The sequence below is a fragment of the Rhinopithecus bieti genome, unplaced genomic scaffold (genome assembly GCF_001698545.2).
Source record: "Rhinopithecus bieti isolate Rb0 unplaced genomic scaffold, ASM169854v2 scaffold_7681, whole genome shotgun sequence".
NCBI lineage: Eukaryota > Metazoa > Chordata > Mammalia > Primates > Cercopithecidae > Rhinopithecus > Rhinopithecus bieti.
This window is the reverse complement of record NW_016806571.1, coordinates 2,947,687-2,966,316: the sequence shown is the minus strand read 5'-3', so window position 1 is coordinate 2,966,316 and position 18,630 is coordinate 2,947,687. Positions and strand designations below refer to the sequence as shown.

The 18,630-nt window shown below is 52.8% G+C and overlaps 1 protein-coding gene across 3 annotated transcripts in view; it reads left to right on the top strand.

The window, feature by feature from the left end:
• Nucleotides 1-18,630, top strand: part of DNMT3A (DNA methyltransferase 3 alpha) — a 116,035-nt gene that overhangs the window by 45,133 nt on the left and 52,272 nt on the right. For all 3 annotated transcript variants that reach the window (XR_001886513.1, XM_017876846.1, XM_017876847.1), the window contains exon 4: nt 16,252-16,522. Coding sequence is in view for 2 of the 3 variants with exons in the window: in XM_017876846.1 (XP_017732335.1) it covers nt 16,252-16,522 (271 nt within the window). In the remaining variant the exon portion in view is untranslated. The remainder of the gene's footprint in view (nt 1-16,251; nt 16,523-18,630) is intronic.

Genomic DNA, 18,630 nt, shown 5'->3' with positions numbered 1-18,630 from the left:
TCAGCCTCCCGAGTAGCTGGGACTACAGGCGCCCGCCACTTCGCCCGGCTAGTTTTTGTTTTTGTATTTTTCAGTAGAGACGGGGTTTCACCGTGTTAGCCAGCATGGTCTCGATCTCCTGACCTCGTGATCCACCCGTCTCGGCCTCCCAAAGTGCTGGGATTACAGGCTTGAGCCACCGCGCCCAGCAACATTTTAATATTAAAGCAAACGTGGATATGGTATGGCCTGGAATGAAAAATTCACATGACGTTGAAAGATAAAACGGGGCTTCAGAGGACTTTCTGGCTGGCAGCAGACTCTAGATTCCCAGGGCCCCTGCACCCTCCTCTACCCACAGGGCACCTTGATGGAGAAGGTGTGGGAGGAGAGCCAGGCTGGCATCAGAGCACACTGGTGACTGCACATTGCAGCATGTCCTGCCTCTCCTGAGGCTTGGCAACCTGCAATCTGCTAAGCAAACTGCCCCCGTCTCCATCCAGTTTCTGAGGACAAGAGCCACCACCTGTAGCAGATAAAGACCCAGCAACCCTTTGATTCATCTTTGAGTCTTGGAATCAGAGAGTAGCCACATCGCTGAGAGGTGGAGTGAAGCACTCCGGTGAAAAGGTACAAGGAAGTCAGGGGCAGAAGTGTGGGGATATCACCTAGACAATGACAGAGAAGAGGGGCACTGCTGAGTGAGGGGAGAAGGGCCGGTGATCATACATCCCATGGCCTGAAGCAGGCTCCAGTGCAGAAGGAAAAACACTGTCTTTGGGGTCCAAGAGACCTGAGTTCAAATTCTGACTCCACCACTGACCACCTGTGTAACCTTGAACAGCTGCTGCCTGAACCTCAGGTTCGCCTTCTAAAAATAGAGGAGAAAAGGATGCATTCCTCCTTGCCCCTGTGAGAATGAAATGGTGCAAGCGCCAAGGAGCCTCAGCAAAGGTCAGACCTGCCCCTGCCCAGCCAAACCTTTCCTCTTCAGGAGGCCATGGCAACCGCAGTTTGACAGAAGAGCAGCACCTTTATTTAATGCTTCCCAGCATGTGTCCTTGAGCGAGTCGCCTAACCTCTCTGGGCTGCTTCCTCATTGGGAAAATATGGCTGCCAGTAAAACCTGCCCTGTCCACATCTTGGGGCACTTGGCAAACAGCAAAACAGAGTTCAAATGTGCAGGCTGGGCCAGGCGCAGTGGCTCACGCCTGTAATCTCAGCACTTTAGGAGGCCGAGGCGGGTGGATCACCTGAGGTCAGGAGTTTGAGACCAGCCTGGCCAACGTGGTGAAACCTCGTCTCTACAAAAATACAAAAATTAGCCGGGCATGATGGCGGGTACCTGTAATCGCAGTTACTCGGGAGGCTGAGGCAGGAGAATCACTTGAACCCAGAAGGTGGACGTTGTAGTGAGCCAAGATTGCACGACTGCACTCCAGCCTGGGCAACAGAGCGAGACTCCGTCTCAAAAAAACAATGTGCAGAGCTGGCTGTGTAAAAAACCTGTTCCACTGCAGGGCCCAGTGTCCACCAGGCTGGGGTGCAGGCCTGTAGGGTGGTGGCCCAGCATCGGCCTCTCAGCAGCCCTGGGAGGCGGGGCACATCCTGTGCCCCTCGTGGTCTGGATGTGTTCAAGCCTAAGTCCTAGGTTACACCTGCAGACTCCTGGCCTCTCAGGAGAGGCCCAGGGTGAGGAGGAGCATGGGAAAGGCGAAGCTGATTGGGAAGTCAGCTGTTGGGAAAGTGACTCCTTGCACATTGGAGGAACCAAGAGAGACTGACCCCAAGGACAGCAGCCAGCACGGCCTTTCCTGGGAGCCCATGTTGGGGGATTCCTGCTGCAGCCAAGGCTCAGCCCTTGTAGCCACAGGTGCTGGTCCTGGACTCTTCCCCTCCTGTGCAGGAGCACAGCAGAGAGGGCTTCTGAGGACCTGTTGCAGCTGTGGCCCTGGCAATAGATTTGCCAAGGAGCTTTAAAACAGCTGAGTGTGTCATCCAGCTAAACCTAGGGAGGGAGCTTGGCTCAGGTCCTGACAGGTGTGATGGGGGATGGGGACTGGGAAGTAAGAGATGAAACCCTGGCTGGAGGCTGTGGCCTTCCACAGCCAGCGCTGGACAGGGAGGGTCCAGGTACACCCACTTAGTGCCCTCACCAGGTCCCACCCCCAAGCCCGAGGAATCCTGGGCTCTCTCCTCCTTTTGCCCCCAAGGACTGTCTTTCTTGGCCTTCAGCAGGCATCTGTCCCTGGGTGCCTTCTGCCCCCTGGCATTGCCGTCACCCAAACCAGACTCCACCGGCCCCCTGCATGCCCAGGCCAGTGTGCTCCCTTTATGACAAACACTTTCCACTTTCTGAGCAATGACCATGTGCGGGAAGCCACCAGAGGAAGATGCCTTCTATTTCAGTCAAGTGTGCTGGAGAGAAGAGGCCACACATAATCACAGTAAATGTATCACCGGCACGTTCCTCTTCAGGAACCCCCAGGGACTTCATTTGTTAGTGGACAAGATCTGAATTCCAGCCCCTCACCATCTGACCACTCCTTCCCCTGCTATGCCTGATGCCACCCCTTTGGCCACAGAAACCTCATCTTCTCACTGCTCCCCAAACACACCAGCCAGCCACTCCTCCTGCCCACCCCTCACACAATTCCACAGCCTGCCTTCTCTCCGCCTGCCCCAGCACTGCAGCGCAGAACCTAGCCTGAAAATGAAGCCCAGTTCAGCCACTGTGACCCACACTGGCCTCTCCCTTCTCGAACTGTTTCTAAAATTAATAAAAATGAACTGATAAAGACAAGTTCCAAGCCCACCAATCACACACATGGGACTGCAGTGGTCTGCAGACCTCACCTTGAGAAGCGCTGGTTGTTACCTGTTGGTACAGAACTGAGTATAACTATTCAGAAGCTTTTATGTGATAATGTTGCCACATGCACGTGCTGTGATTTTATATTTTACAACCATATCATTTCTTGGTGCCTTGAGAATTTAAAAATCTGAAACCAAAGCTTGAGCTTTCATCCCCGACAGTTTGAAAATGCACTGCCATTGCATAGTCATTGAGCTGTGCCATGCTGAGGGCAGAGACCAGCAATAAAGGTTCACAGTTATGCAGCATGTTACTGCCTACAAAGGCCTTTTACAGGGGTTACCCTGTTTGATGCCGACAAACCTGTATGAGGTAGTTGGGGACCACTTTCATTATCCCCACATTCAGAAGAAGTGACTGAGGTTCAGAGAAGATGATCAGGACTTGGACTTCACGCCTCTCAACTGCAAAGCCTATGGTGCTCTTTCCTCATCACTGCAGCCATGCAGTTTGGCTACTGGGTACCTACCCAGGGGTTCTCTTTAAGTTAACATGTGAATTCAGGGCTGCTGGAAAAAGTGTGTGGAACTGGTCCAAAAAGCATACAAAGAAAATATAACTGAAGAGAGTTATTGACACAAATACCAGGGAGCCTGTGTGTAAGTGCCGAAGGCTGCAGGGGGCTGAGGGCGAAGAGGTGGGCCCGCCTAAAACCAGCAACGGCCTAGTTGGCTGCAGCACTGGCCAGAGAGCCAGGATGCTGCAGTCAGAGCCGGCAACAGGAAACAGGAAGTCAGCTGCAGGGCAGGGCGGGGCTTAGGAAGGGAGCTGGCACCTGGGCTAGGGCCTGTGGGCTGGCCAGTGCCCATGATGGGGAGGTGGGGGCCAGTGCGTGGAGCTGAGCCAGTGTGGGTGTGAGGTGGGGAGGAAAGGGCAGCCTCTAAGGATATTGCAGGGTGACAAACGTGGGTGTCTGAAGCTGGTTCCTGCCTGGTCACCAGCCCAGACAGTCCTGCAGAGGCCTTTGTCCTTCCTGGGTGGTTCTGGTTGGAGCCCTGAAGGGAGAGTTTCTGCCTTTGCCCAGCAGGCCCTGGGGGGTGAGTGGCCCTGTGGGGCTCCATCCCCTATTTACTAGCGATGCGTATTTATTCATTGACAATTTATACCCACCAACTTCCTCCAGGGTTATTTTTGCTCAGAGGGAGCACTCTGAGGTCACCTCCTGCTAAGAATAACCCAGAATGGGAGGGAGGGAGGAGGAGGGGGCTGGGTGCTGGTGCTGAGCTCAGCTGAGCCCAAGCCAGTGTTAGGGCTGACCCTCCAACACCACAGGAGTGAGCCAGTCCAAGAGAGCAAACTGCCCCACTTCAGAGCAGATGACTTGGGGTATAAATGAGGAAGTTAGGGAACCATTCTGCTGTAGCAAGTCAGCTAGGTACAGCTTAGGGCAGCTGTTGGAAGTTTGCAGTACTGGCTAGCTTTCCAGCCTAACAGGACCTTTGATTTTTCTCCAAGTTAAGACAGAGCTCAGCTCCCCTGCCTGTTTTCAGATCAGAGCCCCTCCTGGGCTAACCCTTCGGACCTCGGCTCGGTGACATGGTGCCCTCACTTTTATGCACACTTCTTGACATAGTGTCTCCCACTCCTGGGCTGCAGCCCCTGGCCCACCCCCGGAGGTGACTTTTCTTCCTGTGAGTCTGCATCAGTACACGCTACTGCCCACTCTGTCTCCTCATGTTTTGGAAGGCGTGAGGAAGACAGGCCGACACACTGCTTGTGAGATAGGGCCTATGGTTATGAACTTTGCAGCTCCACCCACCCACTCCCCGACCTGAGCGGTGAAATCGACACCCACTACTGAGTCCCGCATGGAAGGGCCTAGCCCGTGGTGGGGACTTAAGTTCAGTGGGACTCCTAAGGATGCTGGGAAGCCAGGGAAGATGGAGGAGGTGGGGCTTGACCTGGGCTTTAGAAGGGAGGTGACATTTGGAGAAGTCAAGGGGAAAGTGAGAGGCACCCCTGACCCCAGGACCTTGCTGAGGTGGGTGTGGAGGAAGGAAGGCAGGCATGCAGGGTGGGGTGAGTGTGGGGAGGCCCAAAGGTAGGGGCTGTGAGCACACAGACACAGGCCTGGCTGAGGGGATTAGGGATTCATTGAAAAATGTATACAGGGCTGGGTGCAATGGCTTATGCCTGTAATCCCACCACTTTGGGAGGCCGAGGCAGGTGGATCACTTGAGGCCAGGAATTCGAGACCAGCCTGGCCAACATGGCAAAACCCCGTCTCTACGAAAAATACAAAAAAGCCGAACGTGGTGGCACATACCTGTGGTCCCAGCTACCTGGGAGGCTGAGGCACGAGAATCGCTTGAACCTGAGCAGGTGGAGGTTGCAGTGAGCCGAGATTGCACCACTGCACTCCAGTCTGGGCTACAGGGGACACTCTGTCTCAAAACAAATTATAAATATAAATATATATATATATATTTATAAATATATATAAAATAGTAGCTGGGTATGGTGGTACACCTGTGGTCGCAGCTACTTGGGAGGCTGAGGCAGGAGGATCTCTTGAGCCCAGGAGGTTGAGGCTGCAGTGAGCCTTAATTGTGCCACTGCACTCCACCTGGGTGACAGAGCAAAACCCTGTCTCAAAAAAGAAGAAAAATGTTCTCAATCTTGATTGGAAAGGTAGTTTGCAGGCAGCCTGAGGTGCTTTTACTCTTTATCCTCTCTGAAAAAATGTGTTATCTGGAAGGTTGTGAGGAGGCGGATATGACGTGATAGGAGTCGTGTTTGAGAAACTGGCTCTGGCACCCGTGAGCATGGCGTTCATCCCCGAACATGAACACATGCTGGAAGAGGGGAGGGGGCGGGGGCGCCAGCAAAGTCCCAGGGCCTGTGGCGGGTAGCGGTGGCGGGGCAGAATTGGCCAAGCCTATGCTGCTGGCCCTGGGAACGCTGGAGAGGAAGGGGTGAAAGGAGGCCCTAGCAATGGCACAACAGGGACAGCGTCAACGTTGTTGTTAGAGACGAGGCTTCTGGAAGGGAGCAGATGGGGAAGGGGCCCCTGTCGAGGCCACTTTACATAGCTGATCTTATCTGGGGAGCATTTAAGTTGAATCTCAGAATCTTCTTTTTTTTTTTTTCCAAAAATAATCCCTGTGTTTATTTTCATCTCTCCACATCCCAGGGCCACCTTAAGCGAGTCATTCATTCCCACAGGTCCTGGCCTTGGTGGCCTTCCTGGGGCCCCATGAGCTTTTCTGGGGCCTGTGCTGCACCTGCATCGTTCCTCCCGTTGCAGGTACGCGCTGGCACACGCATCTGAGGAGAGCTGTTGACATGGGTTTTCTTTCATCATCCCCACCTAGAGAATTTTGTACATTTTGGTTCTCCTACCTCAAGAAAGACATAAGTGACCTGGAAAATCTCCAGAGAAGGGCACTAAATTGATCAAGGGGAAGGCAAGGCTGCCAAGAGAGGACAGACTAAAGAGATTAGGACTCCCCGGTCTGCAGAGACAAAGGCAGAGGACGTGATTAAGGCTATGAAATCATGTCGGGTGTGGTGGGTTGAGCACAGCACAGCTGGGGAGCGGAGGGAGGACACCCATTTGAAATTTCAGAAAGGTAAACGAAGCACAGAAAAGACAGCACCATTTTCCATGGTGGGTTCCCTTCTTACCAAACCTGTCACTCTAGGGATGGCAGAGATTGAAAACAGAAGCAACTTCAAAAGAGATTTACTTAACGTATGGGATCTCTCATACGTAATGGCTTTTTTTTTTTTTTTTTGAGAGGAGTCTTACTCTGTTGCCCAGGCTGGAGTGCAGTGCCGCGATCTCAGCTCACTGCAACCTCTGCCTCCTGGGTTCGAGCAATTCTCCTGTCTCAGTTTCCTGAGTAGCTGGGATTACAGGGGTGCACCACCATGCCTGGCTAATTTTTTTTTTTTTAGGGTCGAAGGGATTTATTGAAAATGAAAGTACACTCCACAGTGTGGGAGCGGGCCTGAGCATAGGGGGCTCAAAGGCCTTTTTTTTTTGTATTTTTAGTAGAGATGGGGTTTCACCATGCTGGCCAGGCTGGTCTCGACCTCCCAACCTTAGACGATCTGCCTACCTCGGCCTCCCAAAGTGCTGGGATTACAGGCATGAGCCACCAAACCCAGCCAGCATAATGGCTTTTTAAAGGGAGCCTCCAGCTCACTCTGAAATCCTTTGAGGTTGACTTCAAAGAGCACAGCCAGGCCCTCTTCCGGGTAGACCAGTTACCCGCTCGAAACAGACCCCTGAGTGGGCTGGCCACTTACTGCGCATGGTTGTTCTGGCATCCATTTGCCGTGGCTTGTGACAACCTAGCCAGGCCACGGACTGAGTGACCTCTAAGGCTTTGCTGAGCCCAGAGGTCTCTCCTCAGACACACGGGTGGAGAGATCTCTGGGGAGGAGGGAGACAGGCAGCTCCCAGCAGATGTGGTGAGGGGAATGGTAGGACATGGTGGGGGTGCCCGGGCTGGGACCAGAGTTTCCGGAGTCGTCCCTCTGTGGCCTCTGGTCCCACCATCCCTGACCCCACTGGCGGCGCTTTTAGCCACCCTACAGGGAAAAGGGAAATTGGAGGAGTCAGGGTCCTAGCTCCATAGCGTTGGAGCCTGCTCTGTCCACCCCAGGAAGGCTGAGCAAGGGGGCATCTGGGGAATCCCTGGCCCCTCCTAGAGTGGGCATGGGGTGAGCCTCTCTGGCTCTCCCTGCCACAGGCCACTTCCAGCTGCTATCAGATCTCTGTGAGGGCTGCCGGGGAAGGGGCTGCAGGAAGGGCGGGGCGGGCAGTCGTGGCCCCGTGCCAATGCTTCGGGGGCAGAGCTGCCCTGCTTACGTGGACATGCAGCTGTTTCCTGAAACTAGAGTCAACCTGGAAAAATCTAGGCTAGTTGAGGGGTGATGGGCCTGCAGAGCTGAGGAACTGGAAGGAGCGAGGAGTCACGGTATGAGTGGAGGGGCTCATTGGCGTGTCTGTGTTGGCATTGCACGGCTTCCTCGCACCCGTCTGTCCTGTGGCTGGCAGTGGGTGTCTGCAGGCTTGGGGGCGCCTCCTTCTCAAGTCTGTGCATGTGATGGTGAAGAGACCGTGGCTGGCCTGATGCCAGGGTTCCCGGGTGGCATGGAATGGATCTCACGGAGGCCTTAAAAGCACCATGGCAGGTCCGGCCCTCTCGGTGACCAAGGTGAGGTCGCCCCCCTATCTGCTGGGCTCTGGGAGAGTAAGCAAGAGGAGCTCCCGGTGGGAAAGGAAGAGGCAAGAGAGGAGGGAGAATGGCATCTACCCACCCCCCACCCCCATGGAACCCCCCTTCCTGGGTGAGCGCTGCATGTGGGCTGCAGCCTGGGGACAGGGCTCCTTGCCCCGGGTGCCAGGGCCTCATCTCCCCTGTACCATGACCCCCACCTCTCCTCCTCCTGGGTTTTAGATAACTATAGTAAAGCAATACTTAAAAATCACTTCTGGCCGGGCGTGGTGGCTCACACCTGTAATCTCAGTACTTTGAGAGGCCGAGGCAGGTGGATTACCTGAGGTAGGGAGTTCAAGACCAGCATGGCCAACATGGCAAAACCCCATCTCTACTAAAAATACAAAAATTAGCCGGATGTGGTGGCACACGCCTGTATCCCAGCTACTAGTGGGGGCTGAGGCAGGAGAATCACTTGAACCCGGGAGGCGGAGGTTGTAATGAGCCGAGATCACACCATTGCACTCCAGCCTGGGCAACAGAGTGAGACAGTCTCAAAAAAAAAAAAAGAAAAAAAAAATCACTTCCATAAAATTAACTGGATGTGGTGGCACACGCCAGTGGTCCCAGCTCCTTGGGAGGCTGAGATAGGAAAATCGTTGAATTTGAGGCTGCAGGGGGCTATGGTCACACCCCTGCACTCCAGCCTGGGCAGCAGAGTGAGACCTTGTCTCGAAAAAAATTTTTTAAAATTGCTTCTGTAAAAATAAAAAATTAGGCATGGTGGCAGGCACCTGTAGTCCCTGGTACTAGTGACACTGAGGCAGGAAGGTTGCTTGAACCCAGGAATTCAAGGCCACAGTGAGCTGTGATTGTGCCATCGCACTCCAACCTGAGTGACAAAGCAAGACCCTGTCTCTTAAAGAAACGAAAAAAATCACTTCCCCCTATTAGGAGTTTCAGACTTTGCCCCACCCTGGGAGGCAAGGCTTTGCCTGGAGTGAAGGAGGGGCAGGAGGTCTGGGTCTGGCCCAGACTTTGGGCAAAGGGGGAAGAGGAGGCGGCGGCAGGGCTGGGGAATTGGTTCCGGCTGGGCAGGCCACAGCAGAGGGCTCCTCCTTGCCTTGCCTCTGGCTTTTGCTTGAGTTGGGCACTGGTCAGGGGAAGGCCAGCAGCTTCTGCCCGGCCTTTCTTGGGCACTACACTGCCGCCTGTGCCTTCTCCAAACCCTGGGGGCGTTTGTGAGCTTGCGCTTTTTTGAGACTCAACCCAGAGGGGGAGTCGGCCTTCAGATGTCTCGCCTATAACTGGGCCATCCTGGAAGCTTTACTGCTCAGAGGTGTGTGACCCAAGGCAGGCCTGAGAAAAGCGAGCATCGCTCCAGCTCCCCTAGGATCCCCGTGAAAATTACATTTATGAATTTTATAAGCATATGTATGCTCAGTCCTGTGTGGGACACTAGAGAGCCGTAGGTGGAGAGGCCCACAAAGTTAAATAAGATCAGCCGGGCGGGGGCTCCCCCCTGTCATCCCAGCACTTTGGGAGGCCGAGGCAGGCGGATCACCTGAGGTCAGGAGTTTGACACCAGCCTGGCCAACATGGAGAAACCCCATCTCTACTAAAATACAAAAATTAGCCAGGCGTGGTGGCAGGCACCTGTAATCCCAGCTACTCGGGAGGCTGAGGCAGGAGAGTCGCTTGAACTCGGGAGGCAGAGCTTGCAGTGAGCTGAGATCACGCCGCTGCACTCACCCAGGCAGCAGAGTGAGACTCCGTCTTCAAAAAAAAAAATGTGAAATAAGGCAAGGCTCACAGTTAAGGAAGGAGGCCACAGTACACAGATAATTAGATTTGGAGGTATGAGGTGTAAGGAGATTGGGTGAGAAAGCACTTTGTAAACAAACGTGGCATGCATTGGATGGGACAGCAGTGAGGGGTGTGGTGGGTTCACCCCTACCCTTCAGGGCGAGGCTGGGTCAGCAGCTGTCCACACCTGCCAACTACAGGGGGCTGAGGGGTCCAGATCCTTCCACACACAGACTTTAAAATGCTCCTTAGAAGACGGAAAGTAGAAGAGTGGTGACTGGGGGAGAGGCGACTGGGAAGTTAGTATTGAATAGAGGCAGAGTTTCTGTTTGGGATTGTGAAAAAGTTCTGGAGATGGATGGGGGTAAAGGCTTTATCAGAGTGTACTTCAAGTACGCTTGAAAAGGGTTAAAATGGTAAATGTCGTGTATGTTTTACCCCAGTTTTTTAAAAGTTTACAGAAGTGTTTCTAGGCCGGGCACGGGGGCTCACGCCTGTAATCCTAGCACTTTGAGAGGGCGAGGTGGGTGGATCACGAGGTCAGAAATTCAAGACCAGCCTGGCCAAGATGGTGAAACCACGTCTCTACTAAAAATACAAAAATTAGCCAGGCCTGGTGGCAGTGAGCTGAGATAATACCACTGCACTCCAGCCTGGGTGAAAGAGTGAGACTCTGTCTCAAAAAAAAAAGACTCTGTCTTTTTTTGATAATGGAGTCTCACTCTGTTGCCCAGGCTGGAATGCAGTGGCGCGATCTTGGCTCACTGCAAGCTCTGCCTCCCGGGTTCACACCATTCTCCTGCCTCAGCCTCCCCAGCAGCTGGGACTACAGACGCCCGCCACCACGCCCAGCTAATTTTTTGTATTTTTAGTAGAGACAGGGTTTCACCATGTTAGCCAAGATGGTCTCGAGCTGCTGACCTCGTGATCCACCCACCTCGGCCTCCCAAAGTGCTGGGATTATAGGCGTGAGCCACCACACCTGGCCAAAAAAAGTGTTTCTTAAGCCAGGCATGGTGGCTCATGCCTGTAATCTCAGCACTTTGGGAGGCTGAGGCGGGTGGATTACCTGAGGTCAGGAGTTTGAATCCAGCCTGGCCAACATGGTGAAACCCCATCTTTACCAAAAATACTAAAAGTTAGCCAAGTGTGGTAGCGGATACCTGTAATCCCAACTACTTGGGAGGCTGAGGCAGTAGAAACACTTGACCCCAGGAGGTGGAAGTTGTAGTGAGCCGAGATTGCACCTGTGCACTCCAGCCTGGGCAACAAGAGTGAAACTCCATCTCAAAAAAAAAAAAAAAGCGTTCCTTAGATAAAGGCAGTTCCTGTCCTTGCCCCTACCCTCAGCCCAGGGTTTTTCAAAGACACTATTGCCATTTTGTCTGGACTAAATCTCTGTTGTAGGGGGTGTCCTCTGTCTGGTGGGGTGTTTAGCAGCTTCCCTAGCCTCTACTCACTAGATGCCAGCACTTCTCCCCAACCATGTGGTGGCCAAAAATGTCTTCACACACATGCCAAAATGTCCTGGTGGGGAGGTAGCAAAATTGCCCCAGTTGAGAACTACAGCCTTAACCTGCCTCGAAAAGCTGCTCACAGGAGAGGACTGAGGAAAAGCCGGAGGCAAGGTGGGGGGGCTTCTGCCCAGAAGGAAAGCAAAGGTTGGCAAACTCGGAGGGACCCCAGGAAGTGGCGGGCAGGATTTGAAGACCCAAAGTGAGGCATACCAGGTGGGGGTAGGTGGACAGTGGGTGATAGGACCGATCTATACTGAAATCTAGAATGATACTAGATTCACAACCCTCCTGTGTCCCCCATCTGGCCACCCACGGGAGGAGAAGTGATGGGTACTTACTGCGGCTTTTCCCATTCGGAAATTGTCACCTGCAGCTGCACCTGCTGGTGGTGCCTTCTAGGATGGTCGGCACCCCACAACCCAGCCCTCTCCCAGATAATGGGCAACATGAGTATCTCAGGGGTGTGCTGTGTTTCCTTTCAAGACGACTGTCAAAATAAAAGCAAACAAAAGCAGATTGTTTAACAGACATGGCAGCAAAGCTGAAACTCCCTGTAGCTTGCGTGCAGGAGGTTCTCAGTTTTAGCCTCGTCTTTGCCATTCACGAATCAATTGTGAATATTGGCTGAGCACCTGTCAGGTGCCCCACTCCGTGCTAAGTCCAGCCGGATCAAGCAAAGTCTCTGCCCTCCAGAGGTCAACAAGCTGTGGAGACAGGGGAAAGGAGGGGAGGAGAGTGGCTGGGAGGAGGGCATGGAGTTGGGGGCAGAAGAGGCCAGGCCTGGCTGGGGTACCCCTCCCTCCTGGGCTTCCAGGCTGAGGTTTCTGCCCTTCTCACCAGGAATGGCTCCTTCAGTGAGCACCCAGCTCTTCCCCAGAGACTTGGACAGTTGTCTCAGGCCATTTGACCGGGACCTTGTTCCTTCCTCTGGATGGTTTTGTCCTGCTGGTTACCCTGAGCCCCAGAGAGCCCCAGTGAGGGGCCACACTTAGCTTGAGGGACTTCTTGATGGGTGGGATGAATTAAGGGTTGAGCGTGGCAGAAGTCATCGGCCCCCGCTAACCCCAGAACATTGGCTGAATCGGCTCATCCAGAACCTAAGCGAGCAGATGAGCAGGAGGGGATGGTTGGGCAGAGGACGGTGTGGACCAGATGCGGGAGTGGGGATTTCAGCTGGTGAGCTAACCTGGGGCTGGAAATGAGCACCATGCCCTGCTCCCCCATCATCTGCCCAGCATGCCCGACTCCCACCTGGCTTTGAGGGCATCTCTAGGAGAATGGCGCCTCTGGTGCTGTTGCAGACTGGGGAGAGGTGCTGGCATCTAGTGAGTAGAGGCCAGGGCCGGGCTTACTAGTGTGCATGAATGACTGGGTTGGTCGGAAGCCTGGGGCTGTGTTGGGCCTCAGAGTCAGCCCTCATGGGTCTCTATGCTACGGCCCTCATGGGTCTCTATGCTACGGAGTCAGCAGTCAACAGGAAGTGAGTCCCAGCATGAGAGGAGGCTGTGTGGTCCCAGGCAGGAAGTGAGTGACAGTGGAGTTGCCTCCAGCAGCTTTGCGGGGCTCAGAACCTGTCCCAATCTGAGGTGTCTGCAGGGCAGCAAATGATGGGAAGAAAGGAAGATGCAGCCATGCAAAAGTCTGGCTCTGACCTAAGCTTCTCAGCTCAAATTGGCCAGGCATGACCCCATGCACAACTCCGTGGTAGTGCCATGTTGGGGGCTTTGGGGTACCTGGCACAGGTACCTACCTGGTACCTGGTAGGTGGCTGTCAGTGCAGGGGTACACTCCACTCTTCAGGCTGCTGGGGCTCATGACTGAGCCTTGAAGGGTGACAGACAGGGTTTACACCAGGGAGGACCATTCTAGGCTGGAAATGCCCTCTTTGCTTAAGCAGGGTGGGAGGAGAGGTGTTCTGAGTTCTGAGGAGGGTCCTGACACACAGGATGGAGGCAGGGGCGATAGGCAGGGGTCCACTTTCCTTCCTGGATTTGACCTTCCCAGCTCTGCTGGCATCAGCCCAAGCCCCCAAGCACAGCAGAGGACTTCTTGCTTTCACCAGTCACCTCCTCTTCCTCTCTTTGCAGCCCTCTGCCTCCAACTGCTGAGGAGTACACACATGCAGCTTTCTGTGGGCGCTTCCCTCCTGGAAGCAGGCCTGCCCAGCCGCCCTGCACAGCAGGAAAGGAGCTTGGCAGGCTCTGCAGTTCCTTCTGCTCCCTCTCCAGCTGCTCCCTGTGCCTGGGTCCCCGTCCAGGGAGGAAAGCATACCTGGTTTTGTTTTTGTTTTTGTTTTCCCAAGGCCATTGTCCCTAATTGCCATCTCTGGGGTTCCTCACCAAATAACAGTGGGTTCAGAGTTCAAGTCCTAGACCGTTAAAACAAAAGCAGCCTTGGAAATAGGGCTCTGCAGGGGAGGGGCTGGAGACCCAGTGCTCTCTCAGGCTGTGCACTTGAGTGGTGGGAAACTCTAGAGGGAATTTGGCAGTATCTCTGCACATTTAGTTGGACAGGCCCTTTCACCCTGCCAGACCACTTTTGGAACTCCGTCCCATGGAAACACGCAGCTGGACAGAGCTGTAAGTGCAAAGGTATTCACTGCAGCAAAAAGCAAATCAGCCCAAATGCCCACCATCAGGGAACGGCATGCATACATTTTGGAGCATCCAGATCCATCTGCACTGGGATGGAGAGATGCCCACTCTGCTTGTTAAGTGAAAAAGCAAGTTGCAGAACATTACGACTAGTATGATACCCTTTTGGAAAAAAACATTTCTGGATCTGAGTGTGTATATGAATACATATGTATAAACATGTAACTTACACATGATTGTTGATGCATAGGAAAAAGTCTGGAAAGGATGCTCACTGAACTGTTAATAATGGGTACCTCTGGGGAGAGATTTTGGGGGTAGGGAGCTGAAATAGGAGCTTTAACCTTTTAGCATTATTCATTTTTTTGTATAGTTTGATTTTCTTTTTTTTTTTTTTGAGATGGAGTCTCTGTTGCCCAGGCTGGAGTGCAGTGGTGCAATCTCAGCTCACTGCAACCTCTACCTCCTGGGTTCAAGTGATTCTCCTGCCTCAGCCTCCCAAATAGCTGGGATTACAGGCATGCGCCACCACGCCCAGCTAATTTTTAGTAGAGACAGGGTTTTGCCATGTTAGCCAGGCTGGTCTCAAACTCCTGACGTCAGGTGAACCTCCTGCCTCAGCCTCCCAAAGTGCTAGGATTATAGGCATGAGCCACTACGCCCGGCTATAGTTTGATTTTTTTATGATATATGTGTCTGACTTTTATAAGTAGAAAAAAAAAAAGACAAGAAAGACAAAACCTCCATTGGTCTAGACCAGTCATCTCCATCTGACAGGTGGGGAAACCGAGGTGCTGAGTGCCTTATCTGAGGTTTGCTGAGCTGACGCTGTCCCTGCCTTTCTACTGGGTAGGTGTTCTGCATAAGGAGCCGAGCCAGCACGGTGGAGTTGCTGAGTGCAGCCTGGTGCCCGTGGGTGTGGCAGAGTGTCGAGCTGTGGGGACCCCTGCCTGTTCCTGTCCCATGCTGGACACCTCCATTCTTCTTGAGGTGTCCTGGCCCACTTGCCTCTGAATGACGGAGGACTGAATATATACACACAGCAGAGCACACAGCAGGCACCCGGCTCTCCTGCTCTTGCTTTGTCCTTGCAAAGCCTGTGACCTGGAGCAAATCACAAAATTTCAGAGAGCCTCAGGTTCCTCACCTGCTTCCCAGGGAGGCTGAGAAACTCTGAGGAGGTAATAAGTGAGGAGCTTTGTCCACTGTGCAGTGATACACACAGACAGCCAGGATTATTCTTTATTTGATTTTTATTACCTGGAACCTTAGTGAGTTCAGTTCTTAGACTCTAGGGGATAAAGAAATGATTTCCCTTGAAGGGAATGAGAGACCCCAGTGCTCAGGAAGGGTTGTTGCAGAGCCTGAAAATTGTTTGCCAGAGCCTTTGCTCTTCTGGGTCTGAGTGCCTAAAAGAATCTGGGACAGCCCAGGTCAAGGGAGAAGGCTGTACTAGGCTATGAGCCCACAGAATGCTTTTCTAGGGGGCCTCCTTCGACTCTCATGCCTCAAGAGATCAAGAGGAAAGCTGGGAGAGCACTGACCACAGAAGTCAGACCAGACTGAGTCCCAGACTTGATCTGGTGGCACTGCAACCTTCTGGAGGAGGGAGGTTCTTACTGGTTTATGGGTGGCACAAGGAGCCTTTTTTTTTTTTTTTTTTTTGAGACGGAGTTTTGTTCTTGTTGCCCAGGCTGGAGTGCAATGGCACGATCTCAGCTCACCGCAACCTCTGCCTCCCAGGTTCAAGCGGTTCTCCTGCTTCCTGAGTACCTGGGATTACAGGCGCCCACCACCATCCCCGACAACTTTGTATTTTTAGTAGAGATGGGGTTTCTCCACATTGATCAGGCTGGTCTTAAACTCCTGACCTCAGGTGATCCACCCACCTCGGCCTCCCAAAGTGCTGGGATTACAGGTGTGAGCCACCACGCCTGGCCAGAGCATTTCTTTTTGAACAGGGGCTGCAGAGATGGCTTGGACATCCTATGTAACCTCAGTGAGTGGTGGTGGGGTGGGGGTACAGATCCCTTGAGAAGTGCAACCAGGCTGGCAAACCTGCTTGGATTCTTTTCCTGTTTCTTAAGCTGGAGTCCACAGACCCATGATTTCAAGGGGTCAAGCCCATGAATCCTTTGATGTTGAAAGCAAAATTGTGAATGTATCTGTTTGCTTGAAGATTTATATGAACACAATTTCTGGACAGAAAGCGCATAACCTTCTCTAGAATTTCAGAGCGGTCAATAATCCGAAACAGGCTAAGCCTACTGATCTAACCCTCCTTTTGTATATCTTTCTTCTATTTGCAGGTGGAAAGCAGTGACACGCCAAAGGACCCTGCGGTGACCTCCAAGTCCCCATCCATGGCCCAGGACTCAGGCCCCTCAGAGCTGTTACCCAACGGGGACTTGGAGAAGCGGAGTGAGCCCCAGCCAGAGGAGGGGAGCCCTGCTGGGGGGCAGAAGGGCGGGGCCCCAGCAGAGGGAGAGGGTGCAGCTGAGACCCCGCCTGAAGCCTCGAGAGCAGTGGAAAATGGCTGCTGCACCCCCAAGGAGGGCCGAGGAGCACCTGCAGAAGTGGGTGAGTTCTCAGCACCAGGGGCAGCCTCTTCTGGGCCCACCAGCATACCCTGAGAGTCAGGGACTTGGGTCTCCAGCAGGTCCCAGGAAGGATGGGCTGGGTCGTGGCTAAAGGTCTGCTTGCCAAGGCTATGGCCTGGAGGCTACTGGCTGGATGCAGCCTGCACATATGTTTTATTTGGCCCATAGAGTGTTTTAAACATTTAAAAAATTAGTTGCCAGTATTTAAAAATCAAAAAATTTCACATAAAATCTGGAGTTTTGGCTTCTCATTGGGAAAAAAAAAAAAAAAAAAAAAAAGCTAGATCTGGCAACAGTGGGCTTTCATAACGCCAGCGATTGCTAGACTGGGATAATGGCTATCCTTCCATCGCCTTCTGTGGCTGGTTGTGGGCCTTAGTTTTCTGCAGCTCTGCCTGGCCTGCTCACTCTCCCACATGCCCTGCAGCTCCTGGGAATTGCTGTATTTGTAGCCCATGGTCTGGGTACTCAAGGGCAGCAGATACCCTGTTTGCCTCCCTGAGTGCAGAGGTCCTAAGCCCACCCTAGTTGGGCTGACTCGACTGGAAATTTGGTTGTGACAGTGGCGTGGGGAGGGGGCTGGGTGAGGGTATTCTGTGTACTGCCCAGTCCAGGCCTCTTCATCTGGGGACTTTTTGGCCTAACCCTGGAAGCCTGGAAAGTTGCCCACTTTTCTCTTTCAGGTTAAGCCAGCAATTTCAGGGCCAACCGAGCTGTAAACATGTTAGTAATGAGGACAACTAGCATTTGTACAGGGCTTCACAGTTTACAAAGCGCTTTCTCATACATTATCACATTTGATCCTCCCAGGGCCCTGCCAGGTTGTTTTGCATATGTGCATTTTAATTTCAAAAAGTCTTCCTTCCAAGCGTGTATGATGGAATGAGTAAATTGATTAATTGGCGTAACTTATTTTGCATGGATCCAACCTAATGTTCATGCAGGATAGAGAACCAGAATACAAATTTCCAAACTTATTAAGAAGCTTTTATTCATTTATTATTCAAAAAATATGTATGATGCTCCCACTAGGTGCAGAACACTACAGAGGGAATCTGTATTAGTTGTTTTATTTACTCCTCTAACAATCTTATTCAAGAGATATGATTATCCTCATTTTCAGGAGAAAAATATTGAGGCTTAAAGCGATGATGTGACTTGCTCATGGAGCCCAAACCTTAAGTGGCAGATCCAGGGCTCATTCAATACTAGTCTTGTGCCTTTCTACTATTTTCCGCTGTCCTGGAATGGGGCTTGGTGCAGAGACAGGTCCTGAACTGTCTGATACTTCCTGGGAGTGGGAAGGGCCTGAGAGGAGTGAAACAGATGAGGAAAGGGAGAAGACACCATTCTTCCCATTAACAATGCCAGGTGTGTGAGAGAACCCATCAGCCCTGCCCTTCCAAATGTGCTGTTCCCCACGGCTGACTGCAGTAGACTTCGCTTCCCATGACCCCACGATGACTCCTGCCAAGCTGCTACCCAGGGTCATGGCATTCCTTCCTGCCCTGCAGCATGGAGCCATAGCCCCAAAGCTGTTCCCTGGTCTTGAGGGTTTGTTTTCACTTTGGGATTTCCCTGCTTCCATTTCTAGTTGTTCTCAAGGGCTCCTGCATCGGTCAGTCAACAGGTGTTTCTTAAAACCCATTCAGGGTGTGCTAGGATCCATACCAGGGACTAGGGAAACTGTTATGAACAAAAACCTGGTTCTTGCCCTCAAGGACCTCACAGTCAGCTGGAGAGACAGATATTAATGAGAAATCCACGCTTAAAAAGATGGGATTACACATGGAGATAAGCACTCTAAGGGAAGTGAAACATGTTCAGGGGAACTGCAATGAAGAACCTGAGTTGGTCTGGGCTGTCCAGCCTTAGCTGAAGGGCTAGGGAGTCCACTGGGTGAGGGGTAGAGGAAGAGAGTGAGAACAGGGAAGAAGGCTCCCAGGTGGGAGGGAGCAGGGCACCCAGCAAACTGACAGATGTCACAAGGCTAGAGTGTAGAGAGCAAAGGAGAAGGGTGTGGAAAGTGCTGGGGCAGACAGGCCAGGCCTTCAAGGTGGCTGCTGGGGCTGGGGGCGGGGGTGGGGT